This window comes from Silurus aristotelis (assembly GCF_946808225.1).
Source record: "Silurus aristotelis genome assembly, chromosome: 18".
In the NCBI taxonomy this organism is placed as follows: domain Eukaryota; kingdom Metazoa; phylum Chordata; class Actinopteri; order Siluriformes; family Siluridae; genus Silurus; species Silurus aristotelis.
Genome location: NC_139591.1, coordinates 17,149,559 through 17,174,450, shown reverse-complemented (window position 1 = coordinate 17,174,450; position 24,892 = coordinate 17,149,559). Strand labels below are relative to the sequence as shown.

Below are 24,892 nucleotides of genomic sequence, written 5' to 3'. Positions count from 1 at the left end.
AGAGAGGAAAATAGAAAGGTGGAGGACCAGTTGTTTACACCCTCTGTAGGTGGTATTATGAACGTCCAGAAAATTGGGACTGTTGCTAAATTGCTGTTGTGAAAGAGGAGTAAAACACATTATAAGAAAAGTATTAGCCACAGGAAGAAAATTGCTTCATCACTCAAATCTATGGTTGATTAATTTTCTTATAGTAGTTTAAAAAATGTCTAAAGATTTGCAGACAGGAAGTAATTTGTTGGCAAAGAGTGCATTTGTGTTAACTGGGAAGTTTTTGTACTTGAACGATAAATCATTCCTCCACCTCAGTTTGAACCGCATGTATTATAACGTGATGTCACTCGCGCATGCAGGAGTTACCTGGCTAACCTTTAGGGTCCACAGGAGTCCACCGACAAGCAGATGGCCAACAAACCTTCACAGCAGGGAGGCAGCAAGAGATGCCATGGCTTCCCACCGAGCAGATGAGCTTACAGAGCACCAACATGTCAGCCTGACAAACCCAACCATGTAGTGCCCTCTGAGCAAGGACACTGGGTTAAACAAAACCCCCAAAAAACAAAGCACAACACCACAGTGTTGAAGTTCGGATTTCATATCCATTAGGTGAATATTTTGGTTTAAAAAAAGACTGCCAAGATTGGCGTTAGCTTGTCACACAAACGGCTAATGAAGTCAGCAAAACAGACTCTGAGTGATGCATATGGCAACCAACAGAGTTCTAATAGTGACAATGTTTCACGTCTAGTGACAAGACAAACCTAACAGAAAAAACATTCGTTCTGTCCCAAGATGCGCTGACTTTCATGTCACGGTGGAGGGCTTTCTGCATACCAGGCATATGGCGCTTCCCGAAGCTGTGGTGACAACTGACAGGTTCGAGTCGGTGTGCTAAATAAACACCTCCATCTGTTTACTTTCTGAGACGCCTCACCTGCACCATGCGTTCTGATCGCACCTCAGGCACTGACTCGCACCAACAATATGAGTTTGGGTTTAAATAATGCAAAAATAACATGAAGGCTAGTCTTCCGGATACAAGGCCAGTCATTCAATTCTATTTTAATAGTATAGTAATTTCAACAATGAACACTGTTGAAAAGCAGCTTTCCAGAAATAAATTGAGAAATAAATTCAGAAATAAAGTATATTTTATCCCTTTAGGTTTCCTCTAAAAATAATTGTTACATGTTTATCCGTAAAGGTTTATCCCTTTAAGTTTTTACTTATAAGTTTATACCTTCAAGTTTATCTGTAAAAAATTATACTTATAAGTTTATCCCTATAATTTTATTTTATTAGAATTTTATTTTACAGTTTACCTGTAAAAGTTTATGCCTCTAAGTTTAACATTACAAGTTTGTCCCTTTAAATTTTTTCTCTCAGAGACAAGTAAAGACTATGTGAATTTCAGTTACAAAGAGTTTTATTTTAATTAATTGTTATTTTGAATTCATTACAAATAACTTTTTTAGATTCAATGGATCAGCATGGGTCTCTACTGCATTTTATAATAATTCAATAGTAAGATAAATGCTAAGAAGAGGAATAAGATAAATGTTTATAGAAAAAATGCAGGATAATGTTGGAATTTTAAATATTCAAAATATTCAGAACTCACTGTTAGGACTATTTCATTTTGAAAACAAATACAAAATATCATTGTGACTAGCTGCTAAAGAAGACCTTCATGTCTTTAGATAGATGTACTCTACAATAATTATTAATTTTTTTACCATACCTGTGCTGCAAATCTGGGAACTTTGTTATTTATTAATTTATTTATTTTTAGTTGTACTTTTTTAAGAAAGATAAATAGTCATACACATAATAGTCTGATTATTATTCGTTTCAGTCTAGAGTTCATTTCTACTCATCTAAAACAGAAGAGTTTCCTTTTTTTAATCCAAATTTTCCCAAATGTTCTATTTTCTATTTTCACAAATGCTACATTAAACCTTACTAACGTGCTGAGGTGACAACACTGCGAACAAGAAAACCCAGACCTGCTGATACATGTTACATGTTATGTTTTAATGTACCAATTTGATCTGCACATTGGCTTTGCATGTAGAAATAAGCCTAAAGAATCTGCATAACACCTTTCTAGCACAATTCCAGCTACAAACTGTTTTGAGGTGGGATTTAATTCAGTTGAAATATTAAAGTTGCAAGTAAAATTTTAAGGTAGTTTTTTTTTTAATTGATTAATCATTTGAGAATTTCAGTGGATATTTACAGAAAGTATCTTTATGGGGTGAAACAGATCTCTTATATTTCCATCTTTGCATGGTTTTTTTTTTTTTTTTTTTTTTTTTTTTTTTAGCTTCCGGACACCAAAATTGGCTGCACTGGCTGGTCCAAGGAGAAATATGAAAATAAATAAATAATAAGTTGAAGTTATTTTAGCAAGCAGCTGGAAAAAGTGTTAAAGAGCAGATCATCAGTCTGAATCTCAGAGCTGGAGGGTGCTCATTAAAGTCCAATCAGATGTTAAATGGCTCACTAACTACTGGCTGGAGACAGAGGTGATCAACATATGAGGTGAGCCCTTCACTAAAGATGGAACATCAGGGCAACATCAGGGGAACACTGTGTATTTTTGTTTGTTGTTTGGATTCTTTTATATGATATCAAATGAAGCTTCATAGTCTGATTCTCGTTATCAATGATGATTCAGAGGTCTACCTTCCATGTTCCATACAGCACAGCAAAGAGTCTTCAAAAATACAACTTTGATTTTGATGTTCTTGTGAAAGCTGTGAATCTTCACAGATTATGTGATACACTTTTTGATTTCGATACACTGTTGCTTACGGTATGATACGAGAAAATATACACTTAGAGATTTAAATGATTCAAATAATACTGTAAAGGTTTTGAATAAAAGTGTCATGTGAAGGAATTAGCTCAATGGTTATGGTGTTGGACTTCTGATTAAAAGGTCATCAGTTCAAATCTCACCAATACTAAGCTGCAACAGCCCTTATCCCCATCAGTTTTATAAATGAGATAATTGTAAGCCACTCTGGATATAGGTGTCTGCCAAATGCCAGAATTGTATATGATTCGAATTATACAGTGAAGATTGAATAAACTTCCATTTGTAATTGATTTAAAATCATTTGTTTCAGCACAGCCACAGTTCTAATTCTAGATTTGATTAGGTTCAAATTTATGTTTTTCATTATTGTATTGTCAAGACAGAGGAGATTATGGTTTATGGTTTATTTTCAAACTTACTCATTTATAGATTAAAGAGCAATTAATGAAAGACTGGTGAAGGTTTAAAGTGCTATAACATGAGAGCAAGCCATGCTTTTGTCAGGAATTTCTGAGAACCCCCTTTTTTTTTATTGATTTTCGCTAGTTTTATAATTTCAATGTGGCTTTAGAATTGTATATAAATTCATCTGACTAATAGTTTATTGAAACAAATTTTCTGTTTTTCTTTTTTCTTTTATGAAAAGTTAACAACCATCCACCAACAACCATCCGGGTATGCTTCTTTTACAGTCCTTGCTATAGGTTGTTGTCACACTTGCTTTTAGTCCTTGAGCATTAAATTCTGTGCTCCTCTCAGTGCTCTGATTCATTTGCTTGGCCTGTTTTAATCCTCCATGCTAATTCCACTTCATGCCCATATGCCACACAGATTAGCACATGCTAGTGAAAGCTGTCTGTGTGCTGCCTCTTTGATTACAGATGGTCTCTTGTTGAGGTGACTTAGGGTTCAATCAGACTTCCTGTTTGTCACACACAGAGCCATCAACTAGCTTTCAAAGCACTGATGGAAATTTAAGACACTTTTATTTAATCCTACATCCATCATTATACAATGATAACCCATAAGCATATGCTGCAAAGAGTCTAATTCTATATCTAGTGTCATAGTGAAAATGTATGTGGATTGAATTTAAAGAATGCTTTAAATTTAGGAAATAATTAGCCTTTTTTTTTTACACTGAAAATAATGTATTTGGATTTTGAGGGAAGGATGCGAGCAAGCAGGTGCTCTTGGAGGGGTGTGCATAAATGTCTGTAAATGTTATTAGAGAAATAATCTTACTTTAGTATCCATGCACAATTCTTACACTAGTTCATTCCATGAAGAAAATTGGTTTATTTTCCAGAGAAGGTTCCTGTTATTATGTTGATTTCCTCAGCTGTACATGATCTTAGGGCTTGGCTCTAGTCTGGTCTCTAGATTGCAATAGTCCATGTTGTCCAAACATCGAGAATCCATATGCTGGATTTGGGATGAGCCAAGCAAATGCAGCAGGAAGATGCTAATTATACAGCCATAGTGTGAGATTTTGACACTGAGGATTTAATAATAGTTGTTCAACATGAAAGATTGTATATATGTAGCACAGGGTTATAGTAAATCCTGCACTATGGAACAAGTCAAGTCAAGTCAAGTTTATTTCTATAGCGTTTTTCACAACGGAAATTGTCTCAAAGCAGCTTTAGAGAATTCAACAGTTAAGGTGAACGATGTGTATTTATCCCTGATGAGCAGCCATGGGGATTGTGGCAAAGAAAAAACTCCTTTAGATGTTATGAGGGAGAAACCTTTAGAGGACCGACTCGAAAGGGGAAGCTATCCTCATTTGGGTGATATCAAGAGTGTGATTATAAATCTTAAAACAATTAAGAATGGGCCAGTGTTAAAAAAGATCAAGTGAAAAAACAACAACAAAGCAACAAACAGAAAATTATTTTCTTTTTAAATCATAATATATTTAAATTTTAGTGTTAAATAATTTTATTATTTAGATAATAATAACACAATTTGTGTTTGACCATTTTTATTCAAAACACAAGTAAATACATATAAATGAAGTGAAATAAAAAACTGCAATGCAACACACATTTATTCACAATGTCCTTTCTTTACTCAGATATATATATTTAAAAAACTCTCAAATCAAATTAAGCACCAAAATCCACCGGCAACTAAAACCGTCCGTGTGGAAACATAGCAAAAGTTCAGTTTTGTGTCTTGATGAATTACTAATTAAAAACACCATAATTACTTTAAAACATTTACAAGAATATTTTGTCATCACCCTTTATGTTCAGTTTGGTTTCAGTAATAATAAACAATCATATATACAGTGGAATCCGGTTATGTCGATGTCCTAGGGGGGTGCCAAAAAGCTTCGAGGTAACCGATGATAGAGATAAACGAAAATCAATATGGCAGGAATATATTAACGTGCTTGAAATTTCTTTATGTACATGATGTGCGTTAATAAATGAGAATGTGCATGCACGTGTTTTTGAAGGGTTTTTTTACACAACAGCGTTGCCGCGATTTGTTTGATGAAGGCATGCTATAAAAATACATACAGTACATGTTTATCTGTCATGAATCCACCTGCCACGCCCCCTTCAGCGTGTCAGGTGCTTTCTCGGCCGCTTTCTCTGAAGCTCCCGGCTTCAATCGCGCACATATGGTGCTTGTTTAGCATCATCACTAGCTCCTATTTAAACTTCCACACTCTCACTGTCCGTTATTGTTGGTACAGTATATGTTGGTTCACGGCGGTCGTTGTTATCGATCATGCGTTTCCCGGTACGTGCCTTCCCACCGGCACTCTCTCAACGGCTGCTCTTTTCTTCCCAAAGCCGCGCCCCTACGAACACTACGAACACTAGCACTAACTAACAGCAGAGATTCACCAGTATACAATACAACACCTGTAGCATCTGTACGACTTGATTTTTTCGCCACTTTCGCGAGTTCTTCTGCGGCTGCACCGAGATAACCGACGTTAAAGGGCACATTTTCCCCCCTTGTGCTCAAGATATTAGGGTTCGGCGACATAAAAAAAGTCGACATAACCAATAAAAAATGCTTAGAAAAAGCGAGAATTTGGCGGTTCCACTTCAAAAACGTCGACTTAATAGGGTTGTCGAGGTAACCGAGGGCGAGATAACCGGGTTCCACTGTGTATGTATATATATATATATATATATATATATATATATATATATATATATATATATATATATATATATATATACACACACACACACACACACACACACACACACACACACACACACACACATATCTTCTGAAATGTCAGATGTGCAGCTTGTATAGCAGTATAGATTAATTGTCCTGTGAAAAATAACTCAACATACACCTATTATTGTCAAAATAGCTGCCAGAAAAAGTAAACATTTAAAGATTGTGTCCGAAGTGTGAATATTTTGTGTAAGCACCATTGTTATCTAGCACCGCCTTAATCCTCTTAGGCAAGGAATTCACCAGAGCGGCACAGGTTGTTGCCGGGATCCTCTTTCACTATTTCATAATGGCATACGGAACTGCTGGATGTTACAAACATGTCATTTCTCCACGTTCTACTTGAGGAATTCCTCACAGGTGCTCAAAAGGGTTCAGGTCTGGAGACATATTTGGCAACTCCATCACCTTCACCTTCAGCAAGGCAGTTGTCATCTTGGTAGTGTGTTTGGGGTCATTATTATGTTGGAAAATTGCCGTTCAGCCCAGTTTCTGAAGGGAGGGCATAATGTTCTGCTTCAGAATGTTACATGTGGATGTATGTTGGAATCCATTTTCTCCCCAGTACCAGCAGCACTCATACAGCTCCAGACCATGATGCTACCACCACCATGCTTGACTGTAGGCACAATTTTCTTGGTACTTCTCACCAGGGCGTTGCCACACATGCTGAACACAATCTTAGACTCATCAGACCACAGGACATGATTTCAGTGATAATTCCCTTCTTCTTGGACAGGTTGATCACAGGAAACTGTTTGCGGCCTTTCTTGTGAGCCAGCCTCTTTCTTCTGAGATGACGGCCGTGCAAACTGACTTGCAGTGTGCGGAGTATGGTCTGAGCACCGACAAGCAGACCTTCTGCTTCTGCAACCTCTAAAGCAATGCTGGCAGCACTCATGTGTCTGTTTTTTTTAAGCCAGCTTCCCCTCATGATGCACAGCACGAGGACTCAACTTATTTAATTGACTTTTGTGAGGCCTGTTGCAAGTGGAACACGTCTTGGAAAACCTCAAGCCAGTAACCCTGGCCACTGTACTGTAACTCAGTTTCAGGGTGTACCGATCTTCTTATAACCTAGGCCAACTTTGTGGAGAGCAACACTTCTAGTTCTAAAATCTTCAAAATGTTCTTTGCCATGAGGTGCATGTTGAACATCCAGTATTCAGTATGAGAGAATTGTACTCAAAGCATCAAACTTAGACTTCTCTAATACAAGATACACAAATTTGAATGGTCCTGTCAAGCAGACAAAAACATGAACATGACGAATAGAACATGCGGCTTAGCATGGTCGTACAGCTGATATCATTTAGGGTGTACTCACTTTTGTTGCCAGTTATTTTGACAGTAATGTCTGTATGTTAAATTATATTCAGAGGACAGTAAATCTACTCTAAACTGCTGTACTCTAAAATATATCACATTTTAAATTCTACAATATTGTCTCTTGAGAAGAAATACTGAAATGGTTTCTGAAATGTAAGGGGTGTACTCACTTTTGTGAGATACTGTATATTACTAATAAATAATCTATTTTCCTGTAAATTGTATTATTTGCTAACAAGACTAAGGTTTTTACACATGCTACAACTGTCTAAGTGAAACATTCACAATTACATCCAGGCTTAAATTCAACCTCGTGGAAAAAATGGCCATCTTGGAGCTCAAATGTTGGAGCGATTTAAGACGCTAATCTCCTAAAGTGCTGAAAAAAAGATGGAGGGCTCCTGCTAAAAAAAATCAGATGTTAGCGCCTTATCTTCTCACTGCAGCTAATACGGAGGCTTCAAGCTCTTTTTTGTTCGCTTTCTCTAGGCGGGTGATTAAAAGAGAAAACTCGAGACTCAGCAAGACTCATCTCATATACTATTGGCTGAGGAGGTTTGAGTCATGTGGTCTCGTTTGCTGAAATGTCCTAGCAACAAGATGTCTGTTTTTTGAGCAAGAATGACATTGTGACAATGTTGGTTTGTGGTTATTATTAGAGATTATAGTTGTTTATTTCAAATGTAGACAGGACAGGTGTAAATATTCTGTACATATCCATGTTAATGTTAACAAGATTCATTTTCACTAGTGTTTAAACACACACCGGTTTACGATAGTGTTTTTTTTTTTTCCTTAATCCCCTCATGGACTGTATTTACCATGAGATTCACCGTAAAAATAACGGATTATGCAAAACAGCCTGCGTGTGTTCTGCTTCTTTCATGGAAGTCAAGACCAAAAGATAACCGAAGCCATCTTTTACACAATGCCTTGGAACTTAACTTGGCTGAAACTGTCCTATGCTAGCACTCAGCGGTTTATCCTTTCAGCAGCAGCTTCCGTTCTCTTTATACAAACAATGCACACGTAGAAAAAAAAATAACACAGAAACACGTTCCATCCTTCATACACTCAAACACACGGCAGCAGCTGCTTGCTGATGATAAGCGCTTGCAGACACGGCCATCAACTCTAATTGGCTAATATGGCTTGGACGCACACACATGCAGAAAATAGCTTAGACAGACATTCTGCATCTCGCTCAAATCTAATCAAATGCTCATGATGATGTCATTTTCTTGCACTGTTTTTTCCCCCCTCGATACGCCCTTTAAACCAACGAAACATGCTTGATTTTTCTCAAGCGTCTTCATGAGGCGTCATGCAAGTGTTCATAAGTGGACTCAAATGGGCCTCTGCTGCCTTAATTAGCCTCTGCTGTGCTTATCGCTGAGGCCCGTTTTGGATCTCGGCCATGCATTGTGACCTGGCGATGATCCAGCTTTGCGAGCTCCGCGAGCTATGAGATCAGCAAGACAGCAGTACCAGCATCGGCACTGTTTATAGAAGATTAGTCCCGATGTCCTCTCTAATCGCTTCCCAGCTTAATGGCTAACAATGTAGCCCTTTATGAGGCGTGCAGATGCGGCGCTTGTTATGCACGATCAAACTAATCATTTTATGATCATTTTTATGTTCCATCTGGGGCACAGTATGCTAATCAGACTACTTTATTAAATCACAGTGTTGCTGAGTTTTCATTTCTGATTTAGTTGTATAAGAGCACTTTGGAAACGTTCGTGTTAATGTGCTTGTTCTAATACATTTAAATCATTTGCGTAGTAACGGCTCATATAGAAGGACATGTATGGCAGATGCTCTGCATAAACTAAGTATGATAATTAACATCATTTCAAACCTATGCAATTTTGAACAAGATTGTTGCATGATCACTGACATGCTGGAAGTTTCTCAATGGGGACAATGTCATCTGAAAAACATTCAGAAAATGAGTCTTCATTTTCAGCACTTTGTTCAAATAAGAGGATTTAAATAATACGGGAAAGTATACTAATGACACAGCAAAGGATTCAAATGATACACTGAAGGATTTACTGGATCTCAATGATATTATGAAGCAGCAGTCCCTAACCATATTTATACCATGGACCAGTTTCAAGCAAGGCAATATTTCCACAGACCAGAGGGTGTGCTTTTATGTGCATAACTAAACACAAAAATGTGCATATAATATTACTATATAAATATCATATGAAATAATTATAAATGTTATTATTACATCTATATTGAAAATGTAACTCAACTTACCACAATACAAATTCAGTGCGAGCTCTTGTTATTGGTGCAAAGAAAAACCTACAACTGAAAGAAGTGCAGGGAAATTTGCATAAGCGGAAGTAGCCATTTTTAAAATATGCAAACTTTATTCAAATGGAAATAAAAGAGAAATTAAAAAGGTTTTATTCTTTCTGTGCGGCCCAGTACCTGTTTGCAGCCTGGTGGTTGTGGACCCCTGCCATAATGGAGGGAATGTTACAGTAAAGAATTTAAATCATAGAATAAATTCAATTGCAACTTATTACTTATCCAATGTAAATAGTTTCAGCACTTAAATTTAGATTTAGGTCAAGAATATATATGGCTCAGCTCAAGTTTTTAAGTTAAATCTTGCATCAGGAGAATGTCTTCAGGACTGATTAAACTTATCAATTTTTCAGTAACATGGCAAAAAAAAAGAAAAAGGCTGATGAGGGTACAATTCTTCTCTTTTTAGTATAAGAAGAAAATAAAGATTTAATTTGTACTAAAAATTACATATCATATGAACAGCATGAAGGGCAGGCTGTGCTGATAGGCGTCTCCTGTGTGTGCTACAGCAGGATTAGCATTATTAGCATTACACATTACTCCTTTGGGATGAGCTTGGAGAGGTTGCTAAAAGTGTGCTGAGTGCATCTGATGCAGGTTAGCTAGTGTGCGAATGCACAAATGCATTTCTCTCTCCCTCAGTGTACCCATAATTCCCGTCCGCACTCACAGCATGATTAATGCACACAGGTATTGATTCCCCCCCCCCCCCCCCTCTACCCTCTATTCTTCCTTTTCATGAATCCTTATACCACTAAGCCTTTTAGAATCAGGGTTTGAAATTTTCCTGAGTGAGAATTACATTTTTGTGCATTTTGACAACCATTTCTGCTTTTACTTGTGCTTAGCTTGGTAATTGTCTGCCAGCTTTTCTTTTGCAAGGGAATAGCTAAATATTTGGACATTTTTCCAGTAAAAAAAAACACAAAAGAGAGAAGCCTCTGATATTTTACTGGATTTCAGAAAACTTGGAAAACAAGGCCTCAGTCTTCCTAATCCTCAGTATCCCTCATAGCTCTGTTAGTAAAATGGCGGCTATGTTGTCGGTGCTCCTCAACACTGCACACCTCCTTTCAGGAGTACAGGGTACTTATAATACATTACAGTTTATAATTGATGCTCAGCCGTTTTAAATCGATTTATCAATGCTGTGTTGATCTCATCATCGTTACCCACGGTATAGAAATGAATTTCTGAAAGCATGTCCCATGGAGAGCGGTAGTAAAAGTGCTAATTGCGGTGAAACCTTGTTAGATCCGCCTCATTAAATGGGCGGGGCATTAACTGGGCTTCTCTTCTCTTTCTGGTGCAGCAGTTATTAGTTATTCGTGGGCAACCACGGTCAGCTTGCTGCTCAGTGGTTTGCAAAATGTCCTAAAGGAGAGAGTGCTAAACAGACAACCTTGAGTGCATTAGCATCTTCATCACCCTAAAATGAATTCCATTGAACCACAGAATCTACACATCATCATTAAATCTCATAAAGGAATAAAGCACTGTTTTTTTTTTTCTTCTTGTAAAAAGATGCAAAATCATTTTTGATTGTACAGCAGGTATTTATTTATTCATAGATATTAACTTTATTATTATAAATATTTATTATTATTATATCTATTATTAACTTTAGGTCCCCTGGTGGTCTAGTGGTTAAGATGCAGCGCTCCCACCGCTGCGACCCGGGTTCGATTCCCGGTCAGGGAACCATCCCCAGCCTCTCTTAGTGCCGGTCCCAAGCCCGGATAAATTGGGGAGGGTTGCGTTAGGAAGGGCATCCAGCGTAAAACATGTGCCAAATCAAACGTGCGGAGGATCCGCTGTGGCGACCCCTAACGGGAGAAGCCGAAAAGAAACTTATATCTATTATTAACTTTATATATTGATATAAATAATACATAATAATAAAGCAGAATGTATTCATGTTACATTTCATAAAGTTTTTATTTTTTTAAAGTGTACACCACATGTTGTATTTTTACGTAGATTTTTTTTTTAGTGTTACTGCGAATATTTGTTGCACTTTTTATTCCCCCCCCCCAAAGAAGAGTCCCCCCTTACTTTGCAAATAGCACTAGCTGCCACTACAAGCGTGCCGGCTGTTAAAGAATTCCTCACTTCTGTGTTTGTGTGTTTGTTTCAGTTATGTGTCTCTTGTTTCATTTATCTAATGTCTCCACCCCGTATCATCATCGGTTCATGTTCACACGTCTTTCATTCTGCCTGCTGTTTTGCATTTGTTTGTATGTTTTATAGTTAATGTTTTTTCTATACACTTGCATCTGTGTCAGCTATCGTTCATTCAGCACATTAAATGACAGGCTACATTTCATTTCAATTCAGTTTTTTATTTTTTATATTTATTGTTTTGCTTTAACCTGTAAAGCTACTTGAGTTGCATTTTAAAAGTGCTACTTGAATAAGTATATTATTATTAGTTGTACTGTAGTAGTTGTAGTATCACCATCATTTGGACAGAAGGATGCTTCACTTAAAAACTCTTTTTCCTTATTTATCAATAAACATCTGAAGACAACAGAAAAACAAAGGCAGAGGCAGTATTGTAGTCCAGCTCCCACACACACACACACACACACACACACACACACACACACACACACACACACACACACACACACACACACACACACTACTTCACAGTCCCTGTAAGTGAATATGCACTTAATTGTTCCTAAAATCTATTTGTTTTGTCAAATATTGCCCGAGCTCATCAAATATGTATACAAAACCATCAAGTGCAGGATGGATAACACTTTCTGACAGCCTTTACGCAGCAGACATCTATTTTTGGTGCACACAATTTTCTTTTTGTTCATATGCATTACATTTATGGCTAAGTGATATAATGATACAATATAAATGCTAATATAAAATAAAGTACAAAATAGTATAAAAAATACAAATTAGTCCATAAAATGCTTTTTATTCACAGACTGACTCAAAGTGGTGGTGGTATCTCTGTTGAGTTTGCTAAACATGCCACAGAGAGAGCTGTCAGCCCAAGGCAAGGACACGGACACAAATGTGTTCCATTTAACCACGGTGAATTTTCCAAATTGCTCTCTCCTTCTCTTTCTTTTTCTCTCTCTCTCACTCTTTCTGTTTGAGAATTGGGTCAGTACAGTGAAGCAAAGTGACACGACTGGTGCATGGGCTCTCACACATGTAGATCAGATAGGACAGTCTGAGAGTCTAGACTGGTTAAGAACCAGGAAAAGTCGCTCCTTTCAGAGACCACATGACTAGAGACAAAACCCTATTTCAAATCTAATTGTGACTGCACATAACAATCCTATGTTCTCATGGTGGTTGTATTACATATGTCTTGCCCATGTTGCAAATAGAGCCATTCATCTTCTTATAAAAGATTTTAGCAAAAATGTCATTATATAAAGTTCAAAAACAAAATTGGCAGTGCTTGCAAAGTGGGTGGGTCTCTTTCCCCTCTCTACTACCTGTCAATCACATTGAAATAACAATTGTGAACATCTGTAAGCTCATGAATTGGGAAGACAGAGGATAGAGCTTACACAGAAGACCATGAGGATTGTGAAACTTTTTGAAAGTGAAGTTGTGAGGCACTATAATTAGACCATCGGAGTTTAAAGCAAATTATTAAGCAAAATTGATTGTAGCAGACAGATGCAATTCATTTAGAATGCTGTTTGTTGTTATTTATTTTTTTAATTGACACAGGAAGTATTATGACACATTTTTCACAATTACGTCTTTTCACACATAAGCCGGTGAACAAGGGAAGATCGGGGACCTACCTGAGACGAGGGGGACTGTGTCTCTCTCCCATGCCACAACTGTGACGTATTTCTCCACTGAGGCTGGAATAATGCACTTGAAGACAGCTACGCTGCCTCTCATGGCTGTCTGGTCCGCCACACGAACCGTATAAGGTTCTCGTAGAACTGAACAGAACAAAACATAAACGGGGACAAATGTTTAGATGATATGACCTTAAGTAAACTAGTGTTTATGATTACAATGTATGTAAGCCTTGTTTTCTTAAGGATTCATAAAGCAGCAGACTAAAATATTAAAATATGAATATGTCCTGAATGAAGCTGTTCACAGGTGTCAGTACCACTTTTTTTCACAATAGGGACATATTTGCTCCTGAACACTACTCACCGGCTTTAATGTGAACATCTTGGCTTCTAATTTTCCCTGAAGGATTTTCAGCGGTGCAGTAGTATGTGTTTTCGTGGATCACTTTGCTATAGCTGGAGGGAGAGAAGTGGAAGATCTGGAGCGTGCCGTTGGGGTGCACGTGGCGGATCCCTGGCACGTTGTAGCTCTCTTCGCCGGTGGCCAGGTACCAGCGCAGCGTGGCTGGAGGCACAGCGGCTGCGGGACAGGGCACCAGCGTCCCTGTGGTGCTGGCGAAGACTACCTCTTGCAGAGATGCATTGACAAAATACAAGCTGGAATGTAGCTCTTCACCAAGAACTGCAAGAGATGAAAAGTGGAACAGTAAGGACTGCTTTTTTGGGGGGGCCTAAAGTCATTGACTGCATCGTAGTATTTTGATCTAACCTCTGTACTGGTGTGTCGGTAACCACACACCACAAACCACATGTATAAATAATAATTCAAAAGTTACATTGGGTGCATAAATAAATTATACCTTTAATGAAACACTAAAACACAATGGGACATGCACTTATGGAATGTTTTCTGTTTACTTTATATGTATTTGAAGAAGATAACAGTCATGTAGCATCTTTATTCTTTTATAACTACATAGCACTGTGTTCAGTTTAAAGGGATAATTGTAGGGCAAATTATTCCTATAAAATGTGATCAGAATGACAAACTGTGATATTATCTCTACAGGGCCTGTGCATGATTCCATGTAGCAATCTTTAACAAGTTTTGTCTTCCAACGCCATTTCAATACTAACAAAAAAAAAGAGAAGAAGAAAATTCCTCTCCCAATAGTGTCCATCAGAGCGTGAAGGAAACGGCAAGGCAGGAAAAAGCATCTGAATTTTTTATGTTCTGGTAAATGTGTTTTGAGACAAAAAGAAGCTTAAGCATAAAATGACTCCATTAGAAAGTAAAGCTTGGACTTCAGTCTCCTGCATTTTAAATTTTTGTACTTTTTTTAAAGATTTTTTTATTGGATTTGAGCTTTTTTTTAGAAAATAATTTGATAATTTTAGCAAAAAAAAAGCACTTCATGGTTAAACAATAACAAATATGTTTAAAAAAATAAAAATAAAAGCCAGCTCAATGGACACTTGGTTAACATGGGTTGGAGTGGAAGATCTTGAGTGGGCTGCTATAGAGCTCTGACCTCAAACCTACTGAACACCTTTGATATTACTGACTGTACCAAAGGCCCCCTCACTCTACATCAGTACCAGTACTTTACGAACGTCCTTGTGGCTAAATGAGCATAAAATCTAGCAGAACATTTTCCCAGAATAGTGGAGTATATAATAAGAACAAATGGAAGCTGCATGTGAATGGATTGTTCAAAAGCACATATAATCTTATGGTCAGGTGTTCACAAATTTTTGTCTCCATAGTTTAAGGGTAGCTCAGTGGTTAGGATGTTGAACTTCTGGTCAGAAGGATGCAAGTTCAAATCTCACCACCATTAAGCTGCCACTGATGCAAGGCCCTTAACTCTTAACTGCTCAGTTGTGTGGATGAGATCATTGTAATTACTATGAATACGATTATAATCTATAGTAATCTGTTGGTAAAGAAATCAACATTCACTGTCATGCTTTAATAGGAAAATAATTATCGGTGATGAAGCAGAGTTTATTATTTTCCTATAATCCAACTTTTTTATTTATCAAATAACTATACATGCTGTCTATCTGTTTAGAGGTACATGCCAAAATGACTATCATGTTTAAACTCTCATGTTTAAATGTCATAAATGTCATAAAACTTAAATGGTGATTAGGTGATTTTAATACAAATACTGCTGATTTTATAATACGCAAAGCTTTTAATTCCTCACAGCAAGATCTAAAATCTTTAAGTCAGTGACCGAGTGATTTCTGTATGGCCAACATGAATGTTTTAATGTTTTATCTGGATTGACTATAATGTGTACTTTGAATGTCTCCAGCTCAATGAGGGTGACAGCCCAAGAGCACTGCTACTATACAGCTAAGGTGATCTGCAGAAATACAAAAGTGCTGACAGGAGAGAGAAAAATGTGAATGTGGCCGAGGGAAAGCAAACAGGCTTGCATCATCCATGTTGAGCTCAGAAGACACTGGAGAAATATATAAACAGCAGAAATTTGAAGCAGGGGAAACATTTTACATCTGATTTCACACAAAGCCCAGAAGCTCAATTGTCCAATCAATGGCTCTAGTGGCTTTAATTTATTTGGTGTGTCACTCTCTATAATCACCTAACATGACATTTTCAGAAAGGCTACATGACTGTACTGTATGGGTTAGAAGGAAATCAACCCTTGCCTTGCTTCTCATCTTGCTGCATTTTCTGGATTATTCTTGTTACCATCAGAGGTGCTGTTGCACTTAGTTTCAAACTGATCCATTTGTTTATGATAGTCAATCAGATATGCATGCAAAAAAACAAACAAAAAACACAAATGTTGTCTACATACATCAGCTTGGCTAGTGGTGTTATGATTGACAGGGGTGTTATGATTGACTCTCAGTATCCTCAGATTTTGAACCTTAATGCAATTTTGAGCCAATATTGACTTATTTTTATTTTATATTTTTATCTTTAAAGCTCATTTATACTCCTCCAGTGTATTTAAAGAGACGAGGTCACAGAGCGACTGAGCAGAGTATCCATAAAGCCATTACCTCTTCTCACCTTGCCTGTGGTTGGGTCACTGTACAAGTAAATGATGCCAAAAGGTAGAACATTTCCACTACAACAGCTCTGTCACTATCTGAAGGTAATTAAAGCAGAGCTGTTCAGAGAGTGAGCAAGACAAGGACAGTAGAACAAGCCACCAGAGGAAGCGTTGCGTTCCTGAGCATGCCCTTAGGCTTGTGCAAACCCTGACACACACACAAGCCCTTTCCCAATTTGCTCTCATGAATATTAAGCAAAGCTCAGTAATGGAGTTCATTTACCCCCCACTCGTGTCCAATATGTTAAGACACTGACGTCCCCTTTGATGCTTGGTGAGCACAGCCAAGCGACTATGACCCTGCTGGAAAAACAAACTCGCCCTCCTCCTGCTTTTCTTCTTCGTCTCTTAAGTGAGATAATCTGAGTATCATCTAAAAGGCGCCAGAGCAAATGCTCATTTACAGCCTTGCTGCTTGCAGTAACGAGATCAAACAGACTCAGTAGGTCCAAATCAATTACAGTGGTGCGGGATGTTGACGTCTGAATCGTGGCGAGATGAGAAAGCATCGGGGTCGACGACTAAATGAGCTCGCTGTGCGCTGCGGTGCAGCTGAGCTCCCTAATGTCCCATCAGCACAACACACACTATGAATATGTAAACACATGCATGCTTGATTTCTCTGCTCAGCTCAGGGAAAAAAATTGCTTTGCAATATGATTTGCGCTACATAAATGATTTTTTTAATCCCTGAATGAAAGCATATGGAACAATAACTAGCGGCTTCTAACTGTGAAAAGGCAAATTGCATTTTAACTCTTGTGCTGTCAAATAAATTACAACTGCAATTTATTTGTACAAAATGTCTTTTTTTTAGCATAGTTATTAGAAAGGTGCAAATTAATGCCCTGTTTGGTTTTGGCAGTATTCTGAAAATCATTCAGCTGTGTGAGAATATGGCATGTTTTATATATTGGTGAAGACCAAATGCCCCCACAAAGATTTCAATTGCTGTCACTGCAGCCATCCCTGAAGCAGGTGATGCTTCTTCACCAACAGTGAACCAATCTTGTTTAATAAATTCAAGTGGAAAACGGGAAATGACCAAATAATCCTGGGGTTACATGCAATTGTGGGTCACATGACGATAGGGGACACCATTGCCCTTTGCTCAAGGCCATTCTATCCATCTTCAGAAGACATGCCCTTCTCTCTCTCTTTCTATTTCTCTCTTTTTCTCTTACCATTGTCCCTTTCCTACCCAACTCTGTCTCTGCAGTATCTAGTGCTCAAAAAGGCCAGATATCACACAAAAGGAATATTCATGTCACCCTATACGCAACAATAAATATAAAAAACAAAAAATAAGGCATCACCAAGGCAGCTCAAGATCGAGGATCAGCCAGGACCCTGTTTTCATTTCTCTGATGTATTACCCTTGGGATTCTCCTGTCTGACATGCTCATAAATCTTCATGATGGACACTCGGCAAATTGGTGCTGCATGCATACAAATAAGAAAAGCACTAGTTTCAGGAAAGTGCAAAAAGGTTTGAGGAAGGTATTTTTATTTTACATAATTTTTCTTATAGCCTGCATTTGCATTTGTGCTTTACCTCCTCGTAATGGCGCTTATGATTTGTGTTCAGTTAGCGACGGAGGGAAAATTCGCTCCGCAGCACCAAGGCAGCCAAGTGTATGTAAATGTATTCGGAGCGTTTAGTGCTTGGGATTAATCAAATTATAATTTAATCATCTGATCAAACAGCAATTAGCATAATCACTTCTGGGGACAGGCTGATAGAAACGGAGGGAAAAAGAACAGGCTTTGAAGGCTGACAGTGCATTAACGAGCTGTTTCACTCTTCTATATGTTCAAAATACGCCCTTCAGCGGTTTCAGTTAAAAGAAAATAAACACACACTAATATTAACAATTATTATTAAGTAATAAACTAATATTAATAATCACATTTATCTCTTTGTAAGCACTGACACTGGAGACTCCTTCCATAAATATTTCATAAACGTCTTCTCATAGGAAATCCAATAAGGCGACAAATCCGTGGCGAAAATTTAATTCTGAAATCTGTCCGTCATGTCAACTAGATTCTGACACTTTTGGCTTTGCACACTCAGTATGTTTTTTTATTTAAATTTTACTTATTTGGTCTTTATTTCTTGTTGTTGAGTACGCTGGATGGTGCTTGTAAATACACTATATATGAAAAACATACACCTGACCATAAGATTGGTATGTGCTTTCTACATTTACATCCCATTTGCTGTTAAAATAATCTCCCCTCTTCTGGGAAGATGTTCCAACAGATTTTGAAGTGAGCTTGTGATGATTTGTGCTCATTTGAAGCCGCAAAAGTTTAGTCAGCGTTCCAATTTATCCAAAAGGTAGTCAGTTGGATTGAGGTCAGAGATCTGTAGCAGGCCACTCAAGATCGTCCATTTCAACCCATGTAAACCATATCTTCATAAAGCCGGCTTTGTGCACAAGGGCATCATAATGCTGGAAGAGGTTTGGGCCTCCTAGTTCAAGTGAAGGGAAAAGTTTATTCTACGGCATATAAAGACATCCTATACGATCGTTTGCTTCCAACTTTGTGGTAACAGTTTGGGCAAGAGGAATCCATTAATCCAGTCAAGTTACCTTGTATCAGCTCTCTCACTGCTTTGGATAAGAATCATCCTTCTGTATTTGTACCAATTTATACAGTATTTTGACTCAGTCATAGAATAGGCATGTCATACTAATCCCTCCGTCATGTTAACGTATATATACAGATATCACTAACACTAGGATGTTAAGGCTCTATGGCCTACTTCTGCTCTGCAAAATTTGACAGCAGTGTTTAACAAATCTCGTATCATTGTTCAGGGCACCTGTAGTGCAACGAATAAAAATAAAAAAGAGCACATAACAGTTTACATAAGAGACGAGCATCTGCACCAAGCCGCTTCACTGCGGGATGACAGAAGTGCGCTCATTAGTGGACTGCATGTGCTCATGCCAACCAGACACACTCGTTATGCCAAGTCATCAAAGCGGCAGAGAGAAGTAAGTCTACCTGAAGCTCCCGCAAATTATTCCTGTTCTGTCTGCTGTTGCTAACGTTCTCTTTATTTTTTACATTTCCTACACTGAAGTGACAGCTCACCATGTAGCATGAGAGAGCGAGTGGGAGAGAGAATGGGACAGCCAGAAAAGTGGCAGGAAAATGGTAGTATTGGTGAAGGCGACAGCAAACATGGCACTTGTTAGCAAATATTTGTAGTAGCACAAGATTTTCAGGAATTCTAACCATGAGATGCAGAATGAAATGTCTCAGAAGTTATTAACTAAACAGGGTTTTGGCAATCAAAATGCTTACTTTATCAGCTTTTGCAGATGGTCCAGTATTAAATGTAGCTAGAAATGGATAAATCAAATCTAATATATCTGTGTTTCATATAAAAATATTTTAGTGTTTTGGAACATTTTCCCCAATAGAAAACTTCAGGATGTGTTGTTAGAGAAAAGAATGAACATTGCCTCATAACATCATTCAATATTATGCATCAATGCTAAATTATGATTATTTTTCTGACAGCCTTATAAATATATGATTATCCCCTTCGGTATTTGTGGTGTCCCACATGTTTTTTTTTTTTTATTCTATGTAAATACAATCTTAGAAAGAAAAGGTTCCTTTTAAATTCTTTGGGCAGGTACAGTGCTTTCTGCATGAGTTATACCTGCAATCATCTTTGAAAGGAAAACTGTTGTAGACTTCTACATGAACACTTTAAAGGTTCTCGTGGAAGGAATAAACATTCTAGATTTAACTTCCTTCCTAGATTAGGTTCCTTGTGTTCTTTTGTGATTTTTTTCAAGAGGGTTGGATTTTAAAAACAAGTCTAGTGGGAATCCTTATGATTGAAAAAAAAAAACATTACAATACTTGCAATGCCCTTCTGCTAAATGACACCTTTAGTATTTTATTAGCATTCCTTAATGGTTCACATAAGGGTTCTTTCTGAATAGGTTTTACTTGTCATCTTGTCATCTTAACATCTTGGGAAAGGATTCATTTAGTGGATTTGTACAGAAATGCTTTACCTTGATTTAACATTACTGAAATGTTAGGCAATAATCTTCAAGGATAGATACTGTAGAAACAAAGGTTCCTCATTGGTTCCTTTGGGGTGTTTGAAACTTTCTGAAGAGCATTTTGAACTAAATCTCTTTTAATGAAGACATAAATATTGGTCATTTCATCATTAAATAAAAGAGTGTTTTGGAAATCTGCATTAATGTATGAAATCGTGTTAAGTGTTTGTGGTGTCTCACAACTCACCCCAGTGATATGGTATATTGTTAACCTGCTCATGCACGTTATGCAGTTTTATTCATGTTCGATTCAGCGCTTTAAACGTGGTGTCATGCGGCGTCTCGCTTCTCGTCCTACATTCGCTCTGCTCGTTAGTGTCCAATTGAGTGTGTATCAGATTTGCCCCATGGCAGCACCCTACATAAAAAAGTCTTGCCATACCGGTTAGCCAGAGCGCCCACCCCCCTCGCTCTATCAATCTACTTCTCTCTCTCTCTCTCAGTCTCTGTCTCTTCCTCCGAGGACAGGTTTGTTGTCCCAATTTCGGCTGCGTTTTAATCGAGATATGATGGACGAGAGCACTCAAGAGTGAGAAGAGCTCTTGAAAGCGACTCAATTTTTGCATGCAAATGCTTCAACTGTGCATGACACACAACTGAGACGAGGAACACAACTTGATGCTAAATAAAGAGAGCAATTCTTAATTTACAAATCTAATAACAAAACTTACTATAGTCCAGCAAGGAGCAATTATATCATGTAATAATCTTTATTGTTGGTAAGTGGTGAATGTGGTTCTTGAATTTGGTTGATTAAATGTTTATGCATCTATGGATATTCTGATGCTTTCTAAAAGGTTAAATACTCAGAAATTTGTTAGAATATTTGTTATTAATACTTTTAAGTTCCTCCCAATTATCTAATCTAAAAATTCTTTGAGAATACAAAATCTTGAAAAATTGAACAGTGATTACATTCTTAGAAAAAGAAAAACTTCCTCAAGGAATCTTTGGTTAGTTAATGGAACTTTATGGAACTTCTACCTGATATCACATCTTCATGTGTAATAAGTTTAGACAATCATCTTAATGTGAAAATCTTTATTTAAATGTTACTTACATTCCTAAAAAATTAGAGTTCTTCATAAGACTTGATTCTAGAATCCACATATAATTTAAAAAAGTAATTCAAAGGAAACAACATTTTCCCTATTTTCCCTTTGAAAGATAAACTGTTTTAGAAGATTTTAGAGTTTCTTAGGGAGGAACCCCTCTGACATTTGTGAAGGAGAATAGCACATGCTTGCATATAACGGTAGCCACCACGATGTGGCAACCTCCCAAGACCTGTCCATGCCTGAGGTTGATGAGGTGGCCTGTTCTGGTCCCAAGGCCAGTTCATGCAGAGGCCAACAAAGCGGCCCCAAAGTCATGTTATAACCAGAGAACAATAAGGCGGACTTCCAAGACCCCATCCAAGCCTGAGAAGGATGGTGTTTCTGCTCATGTCCAAGAACCTATTAATGTCTGAGACCGATAAGACGGCTTCTCAAACTTTTCCATGGCAGAGGTCAACAAGGGAGCCTTTCAAACCCAAGCCACATCCAGAGGTTGGAATGGTGGCCTACCAACTCTTGGCCACATCAGGGGTAATGGCACGACCTCTCTCAATGACCTGCTTGTATTTTTTCATGTGTCTGGTGTATGTGTTTGGTTCCTTCATATTTGTCTACACCCTGTTTTGTCATTGGTCCTCATGTTCGCATGTTGTCTCCTTTACAGCTGTTCTTTATTCCTTGTCCATGTACCCCATGATTCAATTTTCATTTCGCAAAGTAACTTTTGCGTAGTCCAGTTTATTGCCGATTATCGAGCTGTTAATGTTCAAGTTTCATGGTTTTCTGTTAATTTTTCTCATTTCACTTTCTCATTTATGCCTTATTTTACATTTTTTTAATTTGTCTGCCGTTTTGGATCTGTTTGCCTTTGTATTCAATAAAGTCTCTTATTTTGCACTTGTAACTGCTTTAGCTACTTTGCATTTAGTACATTACATGACATTTTACTTTTAAACAAAGCTGCATGTTTAATCTGTTGTAGGATTGTGGATCAAATGTGTAAAAGTTCCTCCACAAACTAAAAAAAAGAACCATGACAATTTGGGTTTATATAATACAACATACATCTTTCAGAATGTGCTCGTTTCTCATTCAAATAAAAATTTTGTATAATACTCTGCTCTAGGTGTTTTATTTACTATTTCTAATTTAAGAACCAATTTTTTTCCTTGTGAGTGAATGACTTTAAAGAATGTATATTACAGTGATTTCATGTTAAAACACTAAAAATTACAGGCACAGATAGATTCCTGAATTTCAAATAGGATTTCAACACATTAACCTGTGTACAATAAATAAGATTCCTGAACTATGTAGCTCTATCTATCAACAGCAGCACCTCCTCCTCCCTGAGCCTGAACATGTCGGCATATAACAGCAGGTCGCCAGTCGGACTTCCGGGGTCACCTGCAAGTGGCATCGTCCATTTGATGGGTTTCCATAGAGACCATGCAGGGAGAGGTCTTTGCACACCTCCACATCCTGAATGCTGCATTTCGTGTATATACGGCATTTCTGTGTCTGTGTCCACAGACCCAAAATACTAAAGCCATCAAGATCGAGATCGATTCCCTGGGAACGTGGCTTGGGTGCACAAACACACTGCTGCAAACGGGGGCGTATTGATCGAATAGTAGCACTCATAAAAATAAATAAATTAAATTACATTCTTTACTCGATGTCAATGATTTTAAGCTAAAGCTGCGTATAGTCAATATGGTCAAACATTAACATGTAAGTAGGAAATAAAAGAAATGTGAAGGTGCACATGCTTCCCTGCATGTGTCTATCATTCGTACGCTACATGCTTTGTGCTAAACCACCACTACGCATGCTTATTTATTTATTTTATACCCCATTTGACGTTCTTCATTCGACGTTCCGCCATCACGCTCTTTCACTTATGCGCACGAATCCCTGTTAAATGTTTTCTGCCCATCTTCTATAAAAATCCTCCTAAATGCCCCTAATTTCCCTTATTCCACTCCCCTCTTACCCTCCACCACCCCTATATCTATTCCCTATGCCCCCCACCAACTTCAACTCCCCCCTCTCTCTATACACACCCTTCTTGATTTAGCCCAGCAACCAGCAGCCCCTCTTACCGCCTCTCCATTTTAGATCCGTGGCCAGGTTTTTTTTTTTTTTTTTTTTTTTTTTTTTTGCGTCCCTCATTTGAGAGATTTTTAGAGGTCATCCAGTTTTTACTTTGTATTTGCATGACTTTTGATTTTGAACAAATAAAAATTCAATTTGGAAATATATTCTTTTTAAAGTATTGTAAAAATTCACATTCACAGTGGTGATAAAGTGGTGAATTTTTATATTTCTTCTCCTCCTCCTTTAAAGCCGTTTCCAACATGGCGCCTATGACGCCATAAAAACAGATGTTTTTTTCTTCACCATATAATCTTTCTTCATTCATTTTATATATATATATATATATATATATATATATATATATATATATATATATATATATATATATATATATATATATATACACACACATAAAATCCTATACTGTACATTTACATTACATTTACATTTTATATATATATATATATATATATATATATATATATATATATATATATATATATATATATATATATATATATATATATATATACACACACATAAAATCCTATACTGTACATTTACATTACATTACCAATACATTGAAATAATTTCAAACAATCCATGTGGTCGTTTTTTTCTTTTTATTTCATTTTATATACTCATTTTCTCATTTTAACACGATTAATGATAATCATTAAAGAATATACCGTTGCATGTTTACTTTTTAGATTAAATGGCAGCTGGAGTGTGTTTATTTAATAGGAAATGATTGACTCTGAACTGATGCAATTGGAGTCAGAAATTCACAGCAAAAAGAAACAAATAACAGGAACCAAAACGGCAAAATAAATTAAATTGTTTGTATTTAAAGCTCTAGAAAAAAACGTTACATTTTTATATGTAAGTCTCATGAACATGTGATAGCACCACGATTTTATTAGACATTGAATCTTAAAAGAAATCTACAAGCCAATTTTTTTTTAATTATATCAAATCTTTATAAGCAGGATAAGCTGACAGTTTTCCAAAAACTATATGAATTATTGAGTTTTATTTATTGAAT

The 24,892-nt window shown here is 37.2% G+C and overlaps 1 protein-coding gene across 1 annotated transcript in view; it reads right to left on the bottom strand.

Moving 5' to 3' along the window:
* Window positions 1-24,892, bottom strand: part of dscama (Down syndrome cell adhesion molecule a) — a 69,639-nt gene that overhangs the window by 43,937 nt on the left and 810 nt on the right. The window contains exons 2-3 of the mRNA XM_083568377.1: window positions 13,859-14,176; window positions 13,489-13,635 (exon numbers count right to left, since the gene is read on the bottom strand). Coding sequence (XP_083424503.1) covers window positions 13,489-13,635; window positions 13,859-14,176 — 465 coding nt within the window. The remainder of the gene's footprint in view (window positions 1-13,488; window positions 13,636-13,858; window positions 14,177-24,892) is intronic.